This window comes from Sceloporus occidentalis, unplaced genomic scaffold (genome assembly GCF_023333645.1).
Source record: "Sceloporus occidentalis isolate IW3139 unplaced genomic scaffold, rSceOcc1.0.p SCAF_35, whole genome shotgun sequence".
Lineage (NCBI taxonomy): Eukaryota > Metazoa > Chordata > Lepidosauria > Squamata > Phrynosomatidae > Sceloporus > Sceloporus occidentalis.
Window position 1 is genome coordinate 4045574 of NW_028317015.1, and position 18894 is coordinate 4064467.

The window sequence follows — 18894 nt, forward strand, 5'->3', positions numbered from 1 at the left end:
ACTCTAGAGTTTTTTTCGGAGGAATCTAGCTTTAATTAATTTTTTTTGTCTTTAGATTTTTGTTTTTATAAGGTGTCTAACAAATGAAGTAACCAGAAAAATAAGACTTATAAGTAATTAAAAGGAAAAAACATAAACTATTCAAAAACGTTTACATTATTTTATTGAATAAACTTAGCATAACACCTGCCATGGTAAATAGAATAAAACAATAATAAAGAATAAAGCACATTTCTTGTTTTTAATTCACTGCATGGAATGAGATAAGTGAAAAAAAAGTGCCAGTTTCTCGTTTCATGGTAGCTGGAGGGTCTTCCTTTATAAGCACCCCTATTTTTAAAACAAGGTGGTCTTTCCAGCACCCTCATCCTATGTAGTTAACACAAATACACGAACACAAATACTATCATTTTCACAATTTCAAAACCAGCTTCTTTAAAAGTCTCTTCTTCCTGTCCCTTTGATATTGCCTGTGCCGGACATCTATTTTTACAAGTTAACTAGGATGTGTTGTTTAGTACACTTTAAATTATGGTATGAACGCCAGGTTTGATTAAGTCTATGAAATTTGTGAAAGTGCGGCAGTATGCTACACATTTATTGTTATTTTTATCTATTATTTCTTGACTACAGGTGGTTATATATTCTCAGAGAAAATACAGTGTGTTTGCTAATATAGATCCTTAAATTTAGAGCTCATCTGTTAGAAACTGGATATTATTGATGCAAAAAACAAATGGCATTGAATAGTAAATAATGATAGTGACCAATAGGTACCTTACACAAATGTCTCATTAGCCTTTAAATGGTAATAAACTTTTGTGTATAATTAATAATTTATTGCCTAGGGATATTTCCTTATATAATTATTAAAATATTATTAAAAAAATTATATTTTGCATATGGTTCAATGCTAACATGAAAATAACTGTAAATGTGTGAAGTAGTGTGTTTATGCGGTATCTGGTTTACGGGCATGGACACAGTAAAGGCTGTCGAAATCAGCAATATCGCTCCATGACCTGTCCTCTCGTGGGACTATTATTAGGTTCTCAATTTCAAAACCAGCTTCCATAAAAGCCTTTTCTACACGCTCCTTTGTCATTGCCAGTGCTGGAAATCTGTTTTCCCCAACAAAATAGAATGTGGCGTTTAGCAAACTTTGAATTATGATGTGACCGCCAGGTTTGAGCAAATCCTTGAAACTTTTCAAGGCGTTGCAGTAGGCTGCCACGTCAGGATATGGACCCTTTAAGCAGAGACAGCCTATCAGACAATCTGCTGGTGGCAGCGTTATCGGCTCAAATGGCTTCTTTTTTAGGACATCACATTTTAGAACTTGCTTCACTGCCCTGCGGAGTTTCTCTTCCTTCTTCTCCCAGTTCTCTCTGTTAAAGGCAAATGCATATTAGTACTGGCACTTTCCACCCAGAGAATTCATCATCTAGCTTTACTTCAATGCAAACGTACCTTTTGGCCTTCTTTGGCTTTGTCAATGTGTTACGGTTGGTATCCCTCTAGGCACAAGAGAGAAAGGAGGTCCACGTCGGGGCCCACCTTTACATTTGAGGTGAGACCCAAGAGATCCCTGAAGGGTGAAATGCCATACAAAAAAGTATGAGATGCTCACTAAGAACAGATAGCCTTATCATAGCCTGTCCTATGGTGTGTTGCAGCTTGGGAGCATCTCATATTGAAACACTTGGGCTCAAGTGTTAAGGTGAGTCTACACGTGGTCCTCCTTGCTCTCTTGTGCCTAGTGGGATACCAACTTTACTCCACTGACAGGGATAATGAAAGCCGAAACGTACGTCTGAGGTTGTTTGTTCCCTCGTGCAGAGGAAATGTGCCTAATATTTCGATTCTGGACCGTCCTTTTGGGAAGGATCAGACTGATATGTAGATAGACATATTTCCTCTGTAATGACATAAGAAAGCTAAAATTTCAGATGCTCCCAAGTAGGGACGCACCATAGGACGAGCTATGGGGTGGCTGTCTGTTCTTGGTGGGCAGCTTTCTACTAGATAAAAACTTTCCAGGAACGGAGCAATTTAATGTCACAAGGTCCATACCTATTTCCTTCTAACTCGCAAACACGTTTGACAATGTCGGTCCAGTCTAGTGCACCTGGCTCCTTCTTCAGCCATTTCTGCAGCTCAGCACGGTTTTGCTCAAGAAGATCAGAGGTAATTATGTTCTCAGGTGATAGATGACCGGTCCAGTAGCAATATCAATCAGTGTTTCTCCTTTAATACCACCTAAATAGAACAGCAGTCAGCTAACAACCAATGACGTGCCTGACACATTGTGTCATTTAATAAGCTGAAAATGCGATCTAAGGTCTCTTTCTTTGTTGAAATAGTGTTGCTGTAATGCCTCTATGACAAGGAATTCAGCAACACCAAAATTTGTAGCAAGGGCCCTGTGTGGCCCCTCTCCAAGCAACAACATCTGCCATATACTGTATGGCGGTGGATCGCTTTCTAAGCGAGGCGTTCAGTGACAGTGTATACCTGAAGTACAATGAGTGTTTGTGTGTGTGGGGAAATACTACCACAAAGTTTGCCAAAGGCTGGTAGAATTATTGCATGGAAGTGTTACAATATCAGCATTTGAAATACACTTGTGTTGGGGGCATACATCCGAGGTGTCCTGTTTTCCATGGGGCTTTTACAATTTTTCATCTGTTCTGTGCCAGTGAGAAACTAATCAATTCGGATGCTCTGATTTCATTAAATGAAGTAATTGTTACAATTGAAAAAATGGTTTGTGAGTTGTGGTAGGCTAAGACAAAAAATACTTCTTAAAATATGGGTTTGATAACGTAACTAAAAACAGGCTATGATATAGAACATCCACTTAATGTTAGTTATTTTCTAGAACAACTTTTCCAAGGTACATGTCCAATATAGGAAGTTTTCCAGCACTTGCTGCTGTTGCTACCAACACAACATGATACTACCAGGCCTTGAAGATCCTATGTTACACTTACGTATAATTCATTTTAGGGATTGTTTAAAGGATTGTGTGCTCCTTTTTTATTATGGTTTTATTTCTAACATAATTGAAGCTTCTCCATACAGGAGCAGGTACAGCAGCAATAGGTCTCAGTCATTAGCCAGTTTTATTGGACCCTGTGCAGTAACATGGAGCATTTTTGAGAAACTAGCCTAAACCCTGCAGTACCATAAGTAATAAATCTTGCCTGTATCATGAATTTCTTCACAGTTACATATTTGTCTTACTGAGACTATTTCGTATTCTCAAGCACCCCTACTAAGCATACTTGGAGTGTCGGAGCAAGTTGGGAGCCTTTGGCAAGGAATGGTTACAGCCTTGCACTTGCACACTAGCTAATAGAATTGACACCAGATTTGATGATCCAAGGCAAGAGAGAAATATTGCAGGTATACAGCAGTAACAACCAGCAACTTAGATCAACCACATCCAACAATACAGGAAGTATACAACTCCCCGCTGAAACTGAGAGGAGTCCCACAGTAAGCAGATGGGGCTGGGGATAATAGTTGCTAGGGAGTGAGAACATGCCGGAAGGTCAAAGTCAGGGTCTATGAGATAAAGTATCAGACTGCAAGAACGGGAACATAAATATTATGCAAGACAGCGATCAACAGGTTAGTAAGTTAGCGAGCCGAAAGTTATGAACGGGAGCAGGACAGGGGGAATTTGCAGAGGAGAGAACGCTTAGTTGTACTACAGGCACACATACAGCTAAGCATACATTATGTCTTTAAGTAGCCAGAGTACTGGGAAATTTACAAGAGGTGTCTTTAGAAAGACTTAACATGGTGTGTTAAATAATGCACTTGGGACATAAAAAACGCAAGGCAGAAAAGGGTATCGAAGGTACTTTTTTGTCAGTGACAATGAAAGAGAGGAACTTAGAAATAATTGCTAGCCTTGTGCATTTGTATTCGGACAAAGGGTGCGTTTTTGTTGTTCAGCATGAAAACCAAACATGGCGGAGGCAAAACGTATACGAAGACACACAACACGAAGAATCTTTGTCTTCGTTTATTAATCTCCCTGGTCCATTCCCCATCTAGCCTACCTTATCTACGCAGCAACTCAGGGGTTAACGGGAGCGGAAATCCATAGGCTCGCCGTCAGGAGTTAAAGCCCCGTGCGAGTGACTCCATTGGTCGCTGGCAGGTCTCTCCTCTGGCACCAACCTATTGGTCGTTCGTACTGCCCTTTAACTCTTGGAGCGGGGAGACCAATGAAGTGCAGGCTCATTGGTTGATGGCAGAGGAGGCCCCTTCCGGCGACCAATAGAGTTGCTCTTATGGACCTTTAAAATCCTGGCGCCAAAGCTGCTGCATGCGTAGTGCGTACCACGTTAACCTCGTATTAACCCCTTCTACAAAAAACAAACACGAAGAATGTACACGAATATTCACCAGAACCGAACACAGGAATGGGCGAATATTCGTGAAATACGAAGATTTTTTTCCCCACGAAGAGTTGACCGGCACCCAAATTTAGTAATTATTTCCGATGACTTAAAGGAAAGCAGATAATGCAATAAAGCATCGGACAAAACAAGCAGGTTTCTGGGTTTTTTAGTGAAAGACATTAGCACTGGACAACATCCTCTGCTATGTCAGGGCCCTGGTATGTGGCCGCAAAACCCCAGTTGCTCAACTTCCGGGAGAGGGCAGTTGCCCTGTACCAGACCCTGTCCAACTCTGCTACTGCCCAATAAGAACTTTTGTACGTAATCATCTATTATGTTATGAAAACTCCTTTGTAAAAGAATATTGCTTAATGTGAACAAAGTTACCAGGTTTTGCAAATATTCTACAAGGGAGTCTAAGGGAGAAAACATGGGTTTATCTGTGTATGCATTGGAAGCCTGAGTTAAGTGGATGCCAAATAACAGTTTATTGAAAACATGTGCGTTCTGTTAACATAACAGGAACATCTACAGGAACAGTTAAGCAACACTGTATGACCAAACGCACGTGGACACCAGATCATTACCTTTTCTGGGAAGGCTTTCCACAAGATTTTGGAGTACCGTATTTGCTCGATTATAAGATGACCCTGATTATAAGACAACCCCCCAAAATCTGAATATTAATTTAGGACAAAAAGAAAAAGCCTGAATATAAGACGACCCTATAGGAAAAAAGTTTTACCAGTAAATGCCTTATACCCCTATATGCCACTGTGCCCCATGATATGCCTTTTAACCCTCTAAATGCCACTGTGCCCCATGATATGCCTTTAAACCCTCTATATGCCACTGTGCCCCATGATACGCCTTTTGACCCCCTATGTGCCACTCTGCCTACAGAAATGCCTTATACCCCCATATGCCACTCTGGCATTTAGGGGGTTAAAAGGCATATTATAGGGCAGAGTGGAATATAGGGGGTTAAAAGGCATTTCATAGAGCACTCTGCCTACAGAAATGCCTTATGTCCCCATTTAACACCCCCCCCCGCCCGATGGACGCAGACAACCCCCGCTGTTAACCGCACCTCCTTCCAGCTGCAGAGCAAGTTGTCTACGTGAATCGTGTAGACATCTACATGCTGCCCCGGCTACACACCAGGGACTCAGAAGCACCGGTAAGTTGGGGGGAGGCATAAGACAGGAGGATCCAGGTCCCCTGCAGCGCTGCGGGGGATCTGGATCTTAGTCTCATAGTCAGACCTATTTTAGGTCTCATTATAAGACGACCCCGATTATAAGAGGAGGGGTATTTTTCAGAGCATTTGCTCTGGAAAAAACCTTGTCTTATAATCGAGCAAATACGGAACTTTGTGCCCATTCAGCCAAAATAGCATTTCTGTGATCAGGCACAGCGTAGGAACTTACCTTCATGACCGTGGGGTTCTCCCATGACGTCCTCACTGTTCAGCCATCTCTCTAACAGCAGAGACACCATCTTACAACGTTGGAGGCCTCTCGCTCACTGGCCCCTCACTTACTCTCTCCATTCACAAGTCTAACTCTGAATTGCCAACTTCACGGTAGCCTGCATAATGCATGCTACCTAGTAGTACACAATCTTGTGTGCATGATGGTGCTCGCTTATGACATCACCGCCCCCTTGGATGACCTAATTTTCAGCCTGGATTTTTATATTTAAGCATTAGACCTTTAGTCTCTACTTGCCTTTTGTTGGTGCGACTACTTGGGCAGTTCCAGTGACTTTTGTTATTTGACCCAATTTCCTGTTATCTGATTAGGCTTGTTGACTGAGAATTGAGAATTTAACCCATCACATTTCCTGACCTGGCTTCAAGTTACCGCTTCTGCAGGTATCAATACCTAGTAACTCCCAGGCCTTGGTTAGCCTTATCCGTGCACAGGGGTTCCTACCTTCCGAATTGGTAACATTCTGTGTAATAAGAAGGGTGAGAAGGCCTGGCTCACAATCGGCATTCCAATTTGTCTCAAGGTGATAAGGTCAGAGTCTTGTGCAGGCCACTAAACTTCCACCATACCAAACTCATGATACCATGTTTTTATAGACCTTGATTTGTGCTCGCAGGCACAGTCATGCTGGAACAAAAATGACTTTCCACAAAGTTTCCACTGCTCCAGAGTCTAGCTTTACACCGCTCCAGCCGATGCTTGGCATTGCGCATTGGGATCTTTGGCTTGTGTACGGCGTTTCGGCTATAGAAATCCATTTCATGAAGCTCCCAACACACAGTGCTTGTATGGATGTAGCTTAAAGAGGCAGTTTGGAAATAAAGAGTGCTTATACAGAGGACAGGTGATCTTAAACCATGTAATGTGCTTCCGCACTCAGCAGCCTTGCTCTGTGAGTGTGCTTGGTCTACTCTTATGGATGTTTTCCACCCCTGCTCTACACCATGGCTAGGATTTTCAACAGTCTCTAAGGATTCTCAGAAATTCCTCCAACCACTCAAACCTTGCGGCTCAGGGGTTATCCATTCTCCTGACCTAACAGTGGGTATTGTAACAGTTATACAATAATTTTAATCCATATAGTACATACCTTGTACTTGTTCTTGTACCTTTTAAAATATAGCTTTTATTTATATGTCAGTAAAATAAGAAGGCGATTAGAGAAATGCCATTGTGATAGAGATAAAAGTGTTGTGTGTGCAGAGTACAATGACACGTTAATGTACATTTTTAAGTTTTTTATTCTTCTGTTTGTTTTAAACACCCATCTTGTTTATTAAATTATATAAAATAAACAAAACATTTGCATATTGTTTTTATCCGTTAAATCAAAAAAACAACTGATCGATTATGAAAATAGCCTCTTCCCCCACGTTGTGTTGTGGCTGCGCCGGATATAATGTCATTTAATATCCGGCGCGATCTCATGCAGCCCTGTTTGTTTCTGGCTGCGGGCACGAGAGCTTGGAGGACGAAGTAGTCCGGGGAGCAGATCTTCTGCATTTTAGTGGATGGGAGGAGAAACTCAGAAGGTAAAGTCCCCAGGATGATGGGTTCTGTATGAGGACTGCTGTTATGCTGGTTGACATCTGCTGACATTGTGTTATCAATATAACTTTAATATAATATTAGCTATTAATACTCGTCTGGTGCATAGGTGATTATGTGTGCCAAAGTATCACACCACACACCAAATGATTTAGTGGCACCAGGCATATGCGTATTAACAGCTTTAATTAAGATTATTTTTTGTAGCAGGACAAATAGATTGTCAGGAGAGACAAGTAGATTGGGCTACCATTTTAGTCTCTTGGACAAGTAGATTTTTTTAAAAAAATTCCACACCCCTGTGGAGGGTCTTTCTTTATTAGAACCCCTATTTTTAAAACCAGGTGGCCTTTCTGTAGCCCTCATCTTATGAGCCTTCATCTCATTCTACATGAATAGGAACGCAAACACATACTTAACCTAACACACATACACCATGTCATACATCCACACACTCTAACACACACATTACAAATACTATCATTTTCACAATTTTAAAACCAGCTTCTTTAAAAGTCTCTTCCACCTGCTCCTTGCCTGTGCCAAACATCTATTTTTACATGTGATGTTTAGTATGCTTTGAATTATGATATGACCTTCAAGTTTGATGAAGTCCTTGAAACTTGTGAAAGTGTGGCAGTATGCTACACATTTATTGTTATTATTATTAGCTATTATTTCTTGACCACAGATGGTTATATATGCCCAGAGAAAATACAGAGTGTTTGCTAATATATAGATCCTTAAATTTAGAGCTCATCTGTTAGACGCTGGATATTATTGATGCAAAAACTATATGGTATTGAATGGTAAATAATGAGAGTGATCAATAGGTACCTTACACAAATGTCTCATTAGCCTTTAAATGGTAATCAGCTATTGTGCATAATTAATTATGTAATGCTTAAGCATATTTCCTTATTGTTATAAATTGTTATTATTGTCAATATACAGTATATTTTGCTTATGATTCAAAGTTAATATGAAAATAACTGTAAATGTGTTACGTAGCATGTTTATGCAGTACTTGGTTTACGGGCATGGACACAGTAAAGGCTGTCATAATCGCCAATATTACTCTTTGACCTGTCCTCTCGTGGGACCACTATTTGTTTCTTAATTTCAAAACCAGCTTCCATAAAAGCCTTTTCTACACTCTCCTTTGTCATTGCCAGTGCTGGAAATCTGCTTTTTCCAACAAAATAAAATGTAGCGTTTAGCAAACCTTGAATTATGATATGACCACCAGGTTTGATCAAGTCCTTGAAACTTTTCAAGGCGTTGCAGTAGGCTGCCACGTCAGGACATGGACCCTCTAGGCAGAGACAGCCTATCAGACAATCTGCTGGTGGCAGCGTTATCGGCTCAAATGGCTTCTTTTTTAGGACGTCACATTTTAGAACTTGCTTCACTGTCCTGCGGAGTTTCTCTTCCTTCTTCTCCCAGTTCTCTCTGTTTAAGGCAAATGCATATTAGTACTGGCACTTTCCATCCACTGTATTGATTATCTAGCTAATTTTGTTAATGCAGATGTATGTCAGGGGTTGTTGGTTCCCTCATGCAGAGGAAATTTGCCTCACATTTTGTTTCTGGACCGCCCTTTTGGGCAGGATCAGACTGATATGTTGATAGACTTTTGTCCTCTCTAATGGTACAAGAGAGCTAAAATTTGAGATGGACAGGCTATGGGGCGGCTGTCTGTTCTTAGTTGGTATCTCATACTTATGTTTTGTGTGATACTTTTTGCTACATATAAACTTTTTTTACTTCAGAATCAAGAGCAATTTAATGTCACAAGGTCCATACCTGTTTCCTTCTAACTCGCAAACACGTTTGACAATGTCGGTCCAGTCTAGCGCCCCCGGTTCGTTCTTCAGCCATTTCTGCAGCTCAGCACGGTTTTGCTCAAGAAAATCAGAGGTAATTATGTTCTCAAACACCTCACAAGCCGACAGCAGGTGATAGATTGCTGGTCCAGTAGCAATATCGATCAGTGTTTCTCCTTTAATACCACCTAATTAAACACCAAAACATTCAAATATTTCATTTTATATCGAAAGTGCAAGATACATTAACATTAGACAAATTTCCATTATCATACACAGTTTCAGTAATTCCATAAAAGAATGGAAAGAAAAAACCTTTATAAATAATATAACTTTTTCCTTTTTCACCCTCTATCTCATCTCTCAAAGGCGACTGATTGTAATTTATTAAAATAATTTAGCGCTCATATTTTTTTCTAAATTTTATACATATAACAGTCGATTGTGTGTGTGTATTTGCATATATATACCGTTTTTGCTCGATGACCCTGATTATAAGACGACCCCCAAATCTAAATATTAATTTAGGGAAAAAAAAAAGAAAAAGCCTGAATATAAGACGACCCTATTGGAAAAAAGTTTTACTAGTAAATGTTAATTCATGTAAACTATTTTTTTTTTAAATAAAAGCTATGATTGAGAAAAATATATTTTTTTTATTTCCTTTTATTTTCCTACCTGCCCCTCCCAGTAATGCACATCTGCCCCCAGGCTTGCCACTCTGCCCCAGAAATGCCTTATACCCCCTATATGCCACTGTGCCCCATGATATGCCTTTTAACCCTCTAAATGCCGCTGTGCCCCATGATATGCCTTTTAGCCCTCTATATGCCACTGTGCCCCATGATATGCCTTTTGATCCCCTATGTGTCACTCTGCCTTCAGAAATGCCTTATACAGGACATGGGGACAGAATGACCAGATGACCAGAGGAATCAGTGCCCCCGAAAACCCTTCCCAGGACACACTGTGACCACTCCGGAGAGCAGTCACAAATGCATCTGCGGGAGATTTTTCGACTCGCAAGATTAAAAAAGAAACAAGTCTTTAAGATGGTCTCTCCAGACTAAGTTGATAAATGCACACTTCTCAAATGTGAAGTTTTACCTTCCAAACAACCCAATACACCCATATTTGGGTGGTATCACTGTACTCAGGAGATGTTGTTGCACACACACATTCTGGTGTTGTTTGACAGTGACATTTACCCATGCATGAGTGGTGTCACTGTACTCAGGAGCTATTTCTGGACACATATTGGGATGTTGTTTGGCAGTGACATATACCAGGAGCTGTAACTACAATTTGTGTGAAAAAAACCCCCATAAAATAAATTACTTCCACAAACTTTGGCAAAGGCTGATAGTAGAATGAGTGCATTGAGAGTGTTAAAATACCACCATTTAAAATGCCCTAGGGTGTCTAGTTTTCAAAAATATATGACTTGATGGTAAATTGAATTAGACAGCTGCAAACATGTCCAAAATAGGACATAAGGATAGGATTACCAGATTTTGAAAAAAATGGTTTGAAATAGCAAAATGCTACTTGTACTTATTACCCTTTAACTTGCAAAAAAACCCAAAACTTAAATGCATTGGGTATTTCTAAACTCAGGACAGATAGTAGCTTTTGTAGATAAGTAAAATAGTTTTTTAAACAAAAGTGAGAAAAAGTGCTTTTTTATTTTATTATATTTTTTATATAGGAAATTATGATATCAACAAAATAGTATTTGAAGAAATCACATCTTGTTCTGAAAAGAATATAACTTGTGTGGAGCGAGAGAGAAGAACTTCAGAGAGAAAGCACACGCACCGGAAAAATGTTAAAACACGACCATGAAGGGTATAAAAGATAGCCTCGTCCTTAAGGGGTAAAAGTGGTTCTGTGGTGTTTACAGATTATAATGAGCAATTTTCAAGAATCAGAGACCAATCTTATGTGTAGCCTCATAGCTGATCTTTTATCTGCATGATTATGCTTCCCCATTAAGTAATTGTTCCTCATATTATAAGGATTAGATGAGGAGTTTTGTTCCTATAAATACTTTCTATAAAGCCCAACTAACTCCAGTGTTTCTTTGCAACATCTACAGAACAAAGTTCCATATAGAAAATTTCATAGAAATTAGTAATAAATAGTGTTTTGGTATTTGTCATAGGAAAAGTAACTTAGACAACATAATTTCAGTATGTACAAATGTTTATGACTGGCTTTATCTCCGGACACAGCATTTGATCCTTACCTGGAGAGAAAGCTTTGTGAAGGTTTGTTAAAGCAAAGTTGACCCATTGCCCAAGCAAAGCTCCTTTATTTGGAGAGTAGTATGTATCAAAGTAATCCTGTGCGCTAAAATCCTTGATGTATTTTTCTGAGGTTGAGTGGGTTTCCATTGTGACTTGTCTTCTGCTTTATTATTTAGTCTTTCACAATGCTTTAAATCCTGCAACAAGAAAACATAAACCTTTCTGTTACAGAGAAATCATTCTCACAGAATTCTAGTATATGAAGGAAAAAAAGACAGTTTACTCAATCCCTCACTTACCTCATTCACCCGATTCTAGAAAAAATCCAGATTTAACCTATACTCTGCTCACTGTCATTGAGTCAGCCTCTTTGTTATTTCTCTGGCTTATTTTCTCCAGATAATTGATCTCTAAAACATATTGAACATACCTTTAAGGGTTTCTTTTGTAGCTTAAGACACTCCACACAGAGGTTCTAGCTAACGCTCACACCAAGAGAGACTAAAGGTAAACAAAGACACAGATTTTGATTTTTTTCTCTGCAGTGTTTCTTTGTTCAGTTCAAATCAATGTCAGCAATTATTTGATTGAGATAACCTTAGCTAGAAGAACAGTAAGTTAAAAGGGAACTGTAGCCTTACCAGCGTCTAGTCTCACACAATTCAATAATTACAATTACTTCTACATTTTGCTTGTTGTCAACCTCTGTGATTGATTTGAATATGGTTGGTTTAAAAGACAGAAACATCTACCATCTGGAAGCTTCCTGTGAGAGAACATATCCATTCCTTGTCCTGTAGTCCTTCCCAGTCCTCAGTGTCCACCTCTACATAGACAGCCAGAGGAAATCAGCCTCAATCAACAAGGCACAGTAACTTGACAAAGCTGAAGAAATAACCTAATACATAAGCATAATCATCCAAACCCCTGAGGGCTGCCACCTATTCTGATTTTCAGAGAGTCTTCTCCCAAGTGCCTTTAATAGGCACAGCTTGCGGTGTGATGAACCAGACAAGAGTGAGCATACTCCCCAACATTGTAGATGCTCAAAGCAAGACACTTTTGTTGGGGGCATACATCCAAGGTGTCTTGTTTTCCATGGGACGTTTACAATTTTTCATCTGTTCTGTGCCAGTGAGAAACTAATCAATTTGGATGCTAAGATATCATCATATGAAGTCATTGTTACAATAAGAAAAAATGGTCTTATAACTATGTGGACAGCTGGCAAATCCCTCACAGATAAAAAAAATACATCATCCTTAATATATGGGTTTCATAACTTATAACTAATAACATGTTATGATAGAGAAGTATTTTCTAGAACAATTTTTCCAAGGTACATGTTGGGGCTGGGGATAATAGTTGCTAGGGAGTGAGAACATGCCGGAAGGTCAAAGTCATGGTATATGAGATAAAGTATCAGACTGCAAGAACAGGAACAAGAATACGGTATTAGGCAAGACAGTGATCAACATACCAGTTTGTTAGCCAAAAAGTCATGAATGGGAGCCGGACAGGGGAATTGGAGTTTGCAGAGGAAAGAAAGCTTAGTTGTACTACAGGCACACATACAGCTAAGCATACATAATGTCTTTAAGTAGCCAGAGTACTGGGAACCAAAACTACAAGTGGTGTCTTTAGAAAGACTTAACTCAGTGGCTAGATGCAGGCATCCAGTCAGCCTGAAGCAGCAGAAGGTGAAGGAAAATGTTGCAGCTGCTGCCACCAAGATAAGCAACCTTGATGTAAGTCCCATTACTATTGCACTTCATTCGGCATTGGTTACTTTTTTACTAGTAGTATTCGGGCCACCATCAAGGGGTTACAACCAGTACCCATGTATAGGGCCTAGGGGAACCAGGCCTCCCTGATCTTTCATGGTCCCTCTCAGGACTGGGTCCTTGTGGCGAGCTACCTGGGACTGAGTGATTGTAGATCCTTCCAGTACTTGTTTCTTGATGGTTTTGTGACCGAGATTGCCCCTTTCTGGGGATTGGGGCCAATTGCCCCTTTCCAAGGATTGGGCCTGGTAATCCCTTTCTTGAGTTCAGAGGCTTATGATCCCTTTACATGGGTTGGAGCCGGACAAGAAGCTGCAGGACCACTGAGAGGTAAACGTGGGGGGCGGGAGGTGGGATGTATGTATGTGGATGTGTAATTGTGTGTGTGTAAGCATGGATATATACTTGTGTGAACATGGATGTGTAATTGTGTGTGTGTGTGAGCACGGATGTGTAATTGTGTGTGTGTGTGAGGATGTGCAATTGTGTGTGAGCATGTATCTGTAAGTTGGGTGTGATGGAGTGTGTGTTAGAATGAATCTGTACATGTGTGTTAGTGAGTATAAGTAAATTTGGGTTGGAAGGGGGGCAAGAGGCAATGATGACACATTCCAGTTGTTAAAGTTGGGGAACCTCAGGGCAATTTTCACACCAGGGCCCTGTGATTTCTAGTTCTAGATGAAAGATTGAAAGGGACTTCACTTTCAAGAAGAAACTGTCCATTGAGAGGTATGAGGATGTCAGTTAGAAACTCAAAAAAGTTTGATTTGGCTATACATAGTGCATAGTAAATGCAATAAGATGGGCGTTTTTATGTTCCTCTACAACATCCTTTAGGCAATAAACTTCACTACACATTTAGTCAGTTATTTATTTACTATAGCTGGTTATACATGTCTAGAAAAAATACAACGTGCTCCTTTAATTAATTGCTCATAGCTAAAAATTATTGATGCATGCATGGGCGTAGGAACCCCTAAAAATCTGGGGGGGATAGCTTTTTTACTGGTAGTGTATACCTGACCATTTCACCAACAGGGACTTTTATGACATTGCATTCTAAATACATAGACATTAATATGTAGTTGGTCCCCCTTTGCGGCTATAACGGCTTCCACTCTTCTGGGAACGACTTCCACAAGATTTTGGCGCGTTTCTGTGGGGAATTTTTGCAAACCATGCCTTTATGGACCTTGTTTTGTACGCTGGGGCACAGTCATGATGGAATAGAAAAGGACCTTCCCCAAAACTGTTCTCACAAAGTTAAAAGCATAGTGTTGTCTAAAATGTCTTGGTTTATCACCTTCAGCTCATAAAACGTTCTACTAGATGAATGGGAGAAAATTCCCACAGAAACTCACAAAAAAAGAAAAATCTTACAACCACAGATGGACCCCACTGGACACGGCCACAGAGACTACTATGATGTACTGAAGGAACAATCGAAGACTCCTAACACGTCATGCACACAGGAACATATCCACACGCTTAAACACTTGAATAACATACACACACATGCACACACTAACATACACACAATGGGTTAAACATGTGTTACAGGGAATCATTATCTTCCCTTTAAGTATGACATGCCTGCTCATACACACATATGCACTGCTCTTACGCATGCCTGCCCACAAAAACACACATATACGCTGCAATTGCCTGCAGATACACACTTGCCAGTACTCACACAAATGCACTACCCTTATACACGCCTGCCCAAACATACATAAACTGCTCACACACACGCCTCCCCATAAATATACACTGCCCTTGCACATACTTACACAGACGTATTCACTATAAGACAAATACACTCCTTATACACACATATACACTGCCCATACAGACGTACACGTATACAATGCCCATACAGACGTACACGTATGCACTGCCCATACAGACGTACACATATACACTGCCCATACAGACGTACACATATACACTGCCCATACAGACGTACACATATACACTGCCCATACAGATGTACACATATACACTGCCCATACAGACGTACACATATACACTGCCCATACACGCGTATGCTCATACATGCACATATACACAGCTGCCCTATACACAAACACATATGCCTGCCCAATTACCCATACACATGCCTCACCATATGTATATGCACACACAAATCTACCATCAGACCCCCCACCTTCGTTCTCCACATCAGACCCCCCCAAACCTTTGTTCTCCACATCAGACCCCCCCAAACCTTTGTTCTCCACATCAGACCCCCCTCCACAACCTTTGTTCTCCACATCAGACCCCCCACCCGTTTTCCACATCATACCCCCACCCACCTTCGTTTTCCACATCATAACCCCCCACCCACCCACCTTCGTTTTCCACATCATAACCCCCCACCCACCCACCTTCGTTTTCCACATCATACCCCCCCACCCACTCATCTTCGTTTTCCATATCATACCCAATACACCCACCTACCCACCTTCGTTTTCCACATCATACCCACCCACCTTAGTTTTCCACATCATAACCCCCCACCCACCTTCGTTTTCCACATCATACCCCCCCACCCACCTACCTACCTACCTACCCACCTGACTCACCTTCGTTTTCCACATCATACCCCCCACCTTCGTTTTCCACATCATACCCCCCCACCTTCGTTTTCCACATCTCTTACCTTTCTCTTCCTCCTTTATGCTTTCGCTTCCTCCTTTCTGATTTCTCTTCCTCCTTTCTGATTTCTCTTCCAACTTTCCTTTTTGCCGCTCGCAGTCTGTGCAGTGCGGCTGCGCACAGCTGTTTATGCTGAGCGCCGGGGCTGGATATAAACGTCATATCCCGTCGCCCCGGCGCTCAGTTACAGACAGCACGCTGGTGAGTGTGACCTTAATGCAGCTGCAGCCTGCAGGACTGGTTGGGGAGATCACGGATTTCCCTAACCAGTCCTGCAGGCGGCAGCTGCTGATTGGGCAGCTGTGAGTGCACTCGACTCACGTACAGCCCTGGGGGGGATTTCTATATTATCGGTCCCCCCTTATGATTTCCTGGGGGGCATCCGTCCCCCCCGTCCCCCCCGGTTCCTACGCCCGTGGATGCATGCAATAAATAGTATTGAACGACAACTACTGTGCATAATTCATGAATTATGGCTGAAAGACATGTGTTTATTTTATTGTACAGTAAAATGTTTTTTCAATATACATTATATCTTGGTTATTATGGTTAATACCAGCATGAACACTGTGTTAAGTAGTGTGTTCATTTAGTATCTGGTTTACGGGCATGGACACAGTAAAGGCTGTCATAATCACCAATATCCATCCTTGATCTGTCCTCTCGTGGGACTACTATCATTTTCACAATTTCAAAACCTGCTTCTTCAAAAGCCTCCTTTACCTGCTCCTTTGATATTGCCAGTGCTGAAAATCTATTTTTACCCACTAAATAGAATGTAGCATTTAAGCAACTTTGAATTATGATGTGACCGCCAGGTTTGAGCAAATCCTTGAAACTTTTCAAGGCGTTGCAGTAGGCTGCCACATCAGGACATGGACCCTCTAAACAGAGGCAGCTTATCACACAGTCTGCTGGTGGCAGCGTTATCGACTCAAATGGCTTCTTTTTTAGGACATCACATTTTAGAACTTGCTTCACTGTTCTGCGGAGTTTCTCTTCCTTCTTCTCCCAGTTCTCTCTGTTAAAGGCAAATGCATATTAGTACTGGCACTTTCCATCCACTGTATTGATCATCTAGCTTAACTTCAATGCAGCCATATGATAGAGAATGCCCTACCACTGTACAGATCAGTGGCCAGATGTATTCCATAGTACTGGAGAGCCCATCTGCAGAAGTCACCAGTACTGGAAAAGAATCCAAATAAGAACCAGGGCCGGCCCGACAATGGAGCCGAGTGGGGCAACCGCTCCAGGCGGCACTTTTGAAGGGGCGGCACTTTGCGGCCCCAAGCCCTTTTTTTTTATTAAAGCGAAAGAGAGAGAAAGGGGCGCCGAGTGGTTTTCGCTTACCAAGCTGTCAGTACCCGCTCGGCGCCCCTCTCTCTCTCCTCTGCGGTGAGTCTTCCTGTTCGGTCTCGGTGCCGGCTTGTAATGCTGAGTGCCGGAAGATTTCCGGCGCTCAGCATTACAAGCCGGCACCGAGACCGAACAGGGAGACTCGCCGCAGGACTGCTGAAAGGTAAGTACAAGGGAGGGGGGGGGGCGGCGGCAGGGGCGGAGGGAGAGGAAGGGTAGATAATGGGGGGGGCGGCAGGGACGGAGGGAGAGGAAGGCTAGATAAGGGGGGAGGGACGGAGGGAGAAGAAGGGTAGATAAGGGGGGGGGGCGGCATTTTGCCTTGGGCCGGCCCTGATAAGAACTGTAAAAAATGGGCTACAGGGACTAGATGGGCAGAGTAGATCTTATCTACCATTAAATTCCCTTAGGCTTTTTCCATATTCCCGTGTTCAAAATATCTTAAGTAAAATGTTATCCTTTGAAATGTTGCATTATTTAAATGTACACAAGTATTTCTTATTTTTTCACCATATGAAACCATTTTCATAAATAAAACTGATTTTGCCTCAATAAACAGAGCAAATCAATATCGCGTGGTCTGTACCTGTTTCCTTCTAACTCACAAACATGTTTGACAATGTCGGTCCAGTCTAGCGCCCCCGGCTCCTTCTTCAGCCATTTCTGCAGCTCAGAACGGTTTTGCTCAAGAAAATCAGAGGTGATTATTTTCTCAAATACCTCACAAGCCGACAGCAGGTGATAGATGGTCGGTCCGGCACCAATATCGATCAGTGCTCCTCCTTTAACGCCACCTTAATTAATGTCAACACATCCAAATAGTTCAGCTGCTATATTTTTCCCACACACATTTTCTAGGTTATAAAAGTTAATTATATATACAGTATATGTATAATTTTTTACCTAGCTATGACTAAGAGAAAGCTATAAAAACTGCCCCATGCTTTGAACCTCTGGCTTCATAGTGTTAAACATGCTAGACTTCTACCAATGGAAAAGGCTGCTCATCTGCCCAGTTTGCTAAGTATAATTTGTATATTTACGAATGTTAAATATCCACAACGTCAACACATTTATTTATACTTTACCTGGAGAGAAAGCTTTGTGAAGGTTTGTTAAGACAAAGTTGACCCATTCTCCAGTCAAAGCTCCAGTACCTGGAGCGTAGTATGTGTCAAAGTAATCCCGTGCGCCGAAATCCTGGACATATTTTTGAGAGCCTGAGTAGGGTTCCATTGTGACTTATCTTCTGCTTCAAGAATAGGCTTCAATTCATTGAAGGAAAAAAAAAAAAATACACGGGGGTACGTTTTTACTGCTTTGAGGCTATGTGATCTGTAGAGATCTACAGAACAGCTGAATAAGTAGATATGTAAAGAGACAGATATATATTATTCCAAATATAAGACAGTCTGTGTCCCCAGTTGCCTCCCCCTAGATACACAAGTGTTTTAGAAATCGGTATTTATAGTTTATACTGGACTGGGAGTGACTCTCTTGGTAAACTTTTTAGATTGGTTATCATTTGTCCTGGGAAAACACCCCTAAAACATTCCTTT

At 41.3% G+C, this 18894-nt stretch overlaps 2 protein-coding genes and 1 pseudogene across 2 annotated transcripts; all 3 read right to left on the bottom strand.

The window, feature by feature from the left end:
• Positions 1-952: 952 nt before the first annotated feature.
• On the bottom strand, positions 953-5873 carry LOC149297989 (indolethylamine N-methyltransferase-like; annotated as a pseudogene).
• Positions 5874-8475: 2602 nt separating this feature from the next.
• Positions 8476-11681, bottom strand: LOC149297990 (indolethylamine N-methyltransferase-like). Its single transcript, XM_089487852.1, has 3 exons — positions 11534-11681; positions 9266-9473; positions 8476-8911 (listed from the first exon to the last, which is right to left on the bottom strand). The coding sequence occupies exons 1-3, from the start codon at positions 11679-11681 to the stop codon at positions 8476-8478; spliced, it is 792 nt and encodes a 263-aa protein (XP_089343978.1).
• Positions 11682-16561: 4880 nt separating this feature from the next.
• LOC149297991 (nicotinamide N-methyltransferase-like) lies at positions 16562-18571 on the bottom strand. Its single transcript, XM_089487853.1, has 3 exons — positions 18424-18571; positions 17922-18129; positions 16562-16997 (listed from the first exon to the last, which is right to left on the bottom strand). The coding sequence occupies exons 1-3, from the start codon at positions 18569-18571 to the stop codon at positions 16562-16564; spliced, it is 792 nt and encodes a 263-aa protein (XP_089343979.1).
• Between the last annotated feature and the right edge of the window lie 323 nt (positions 18572-18894).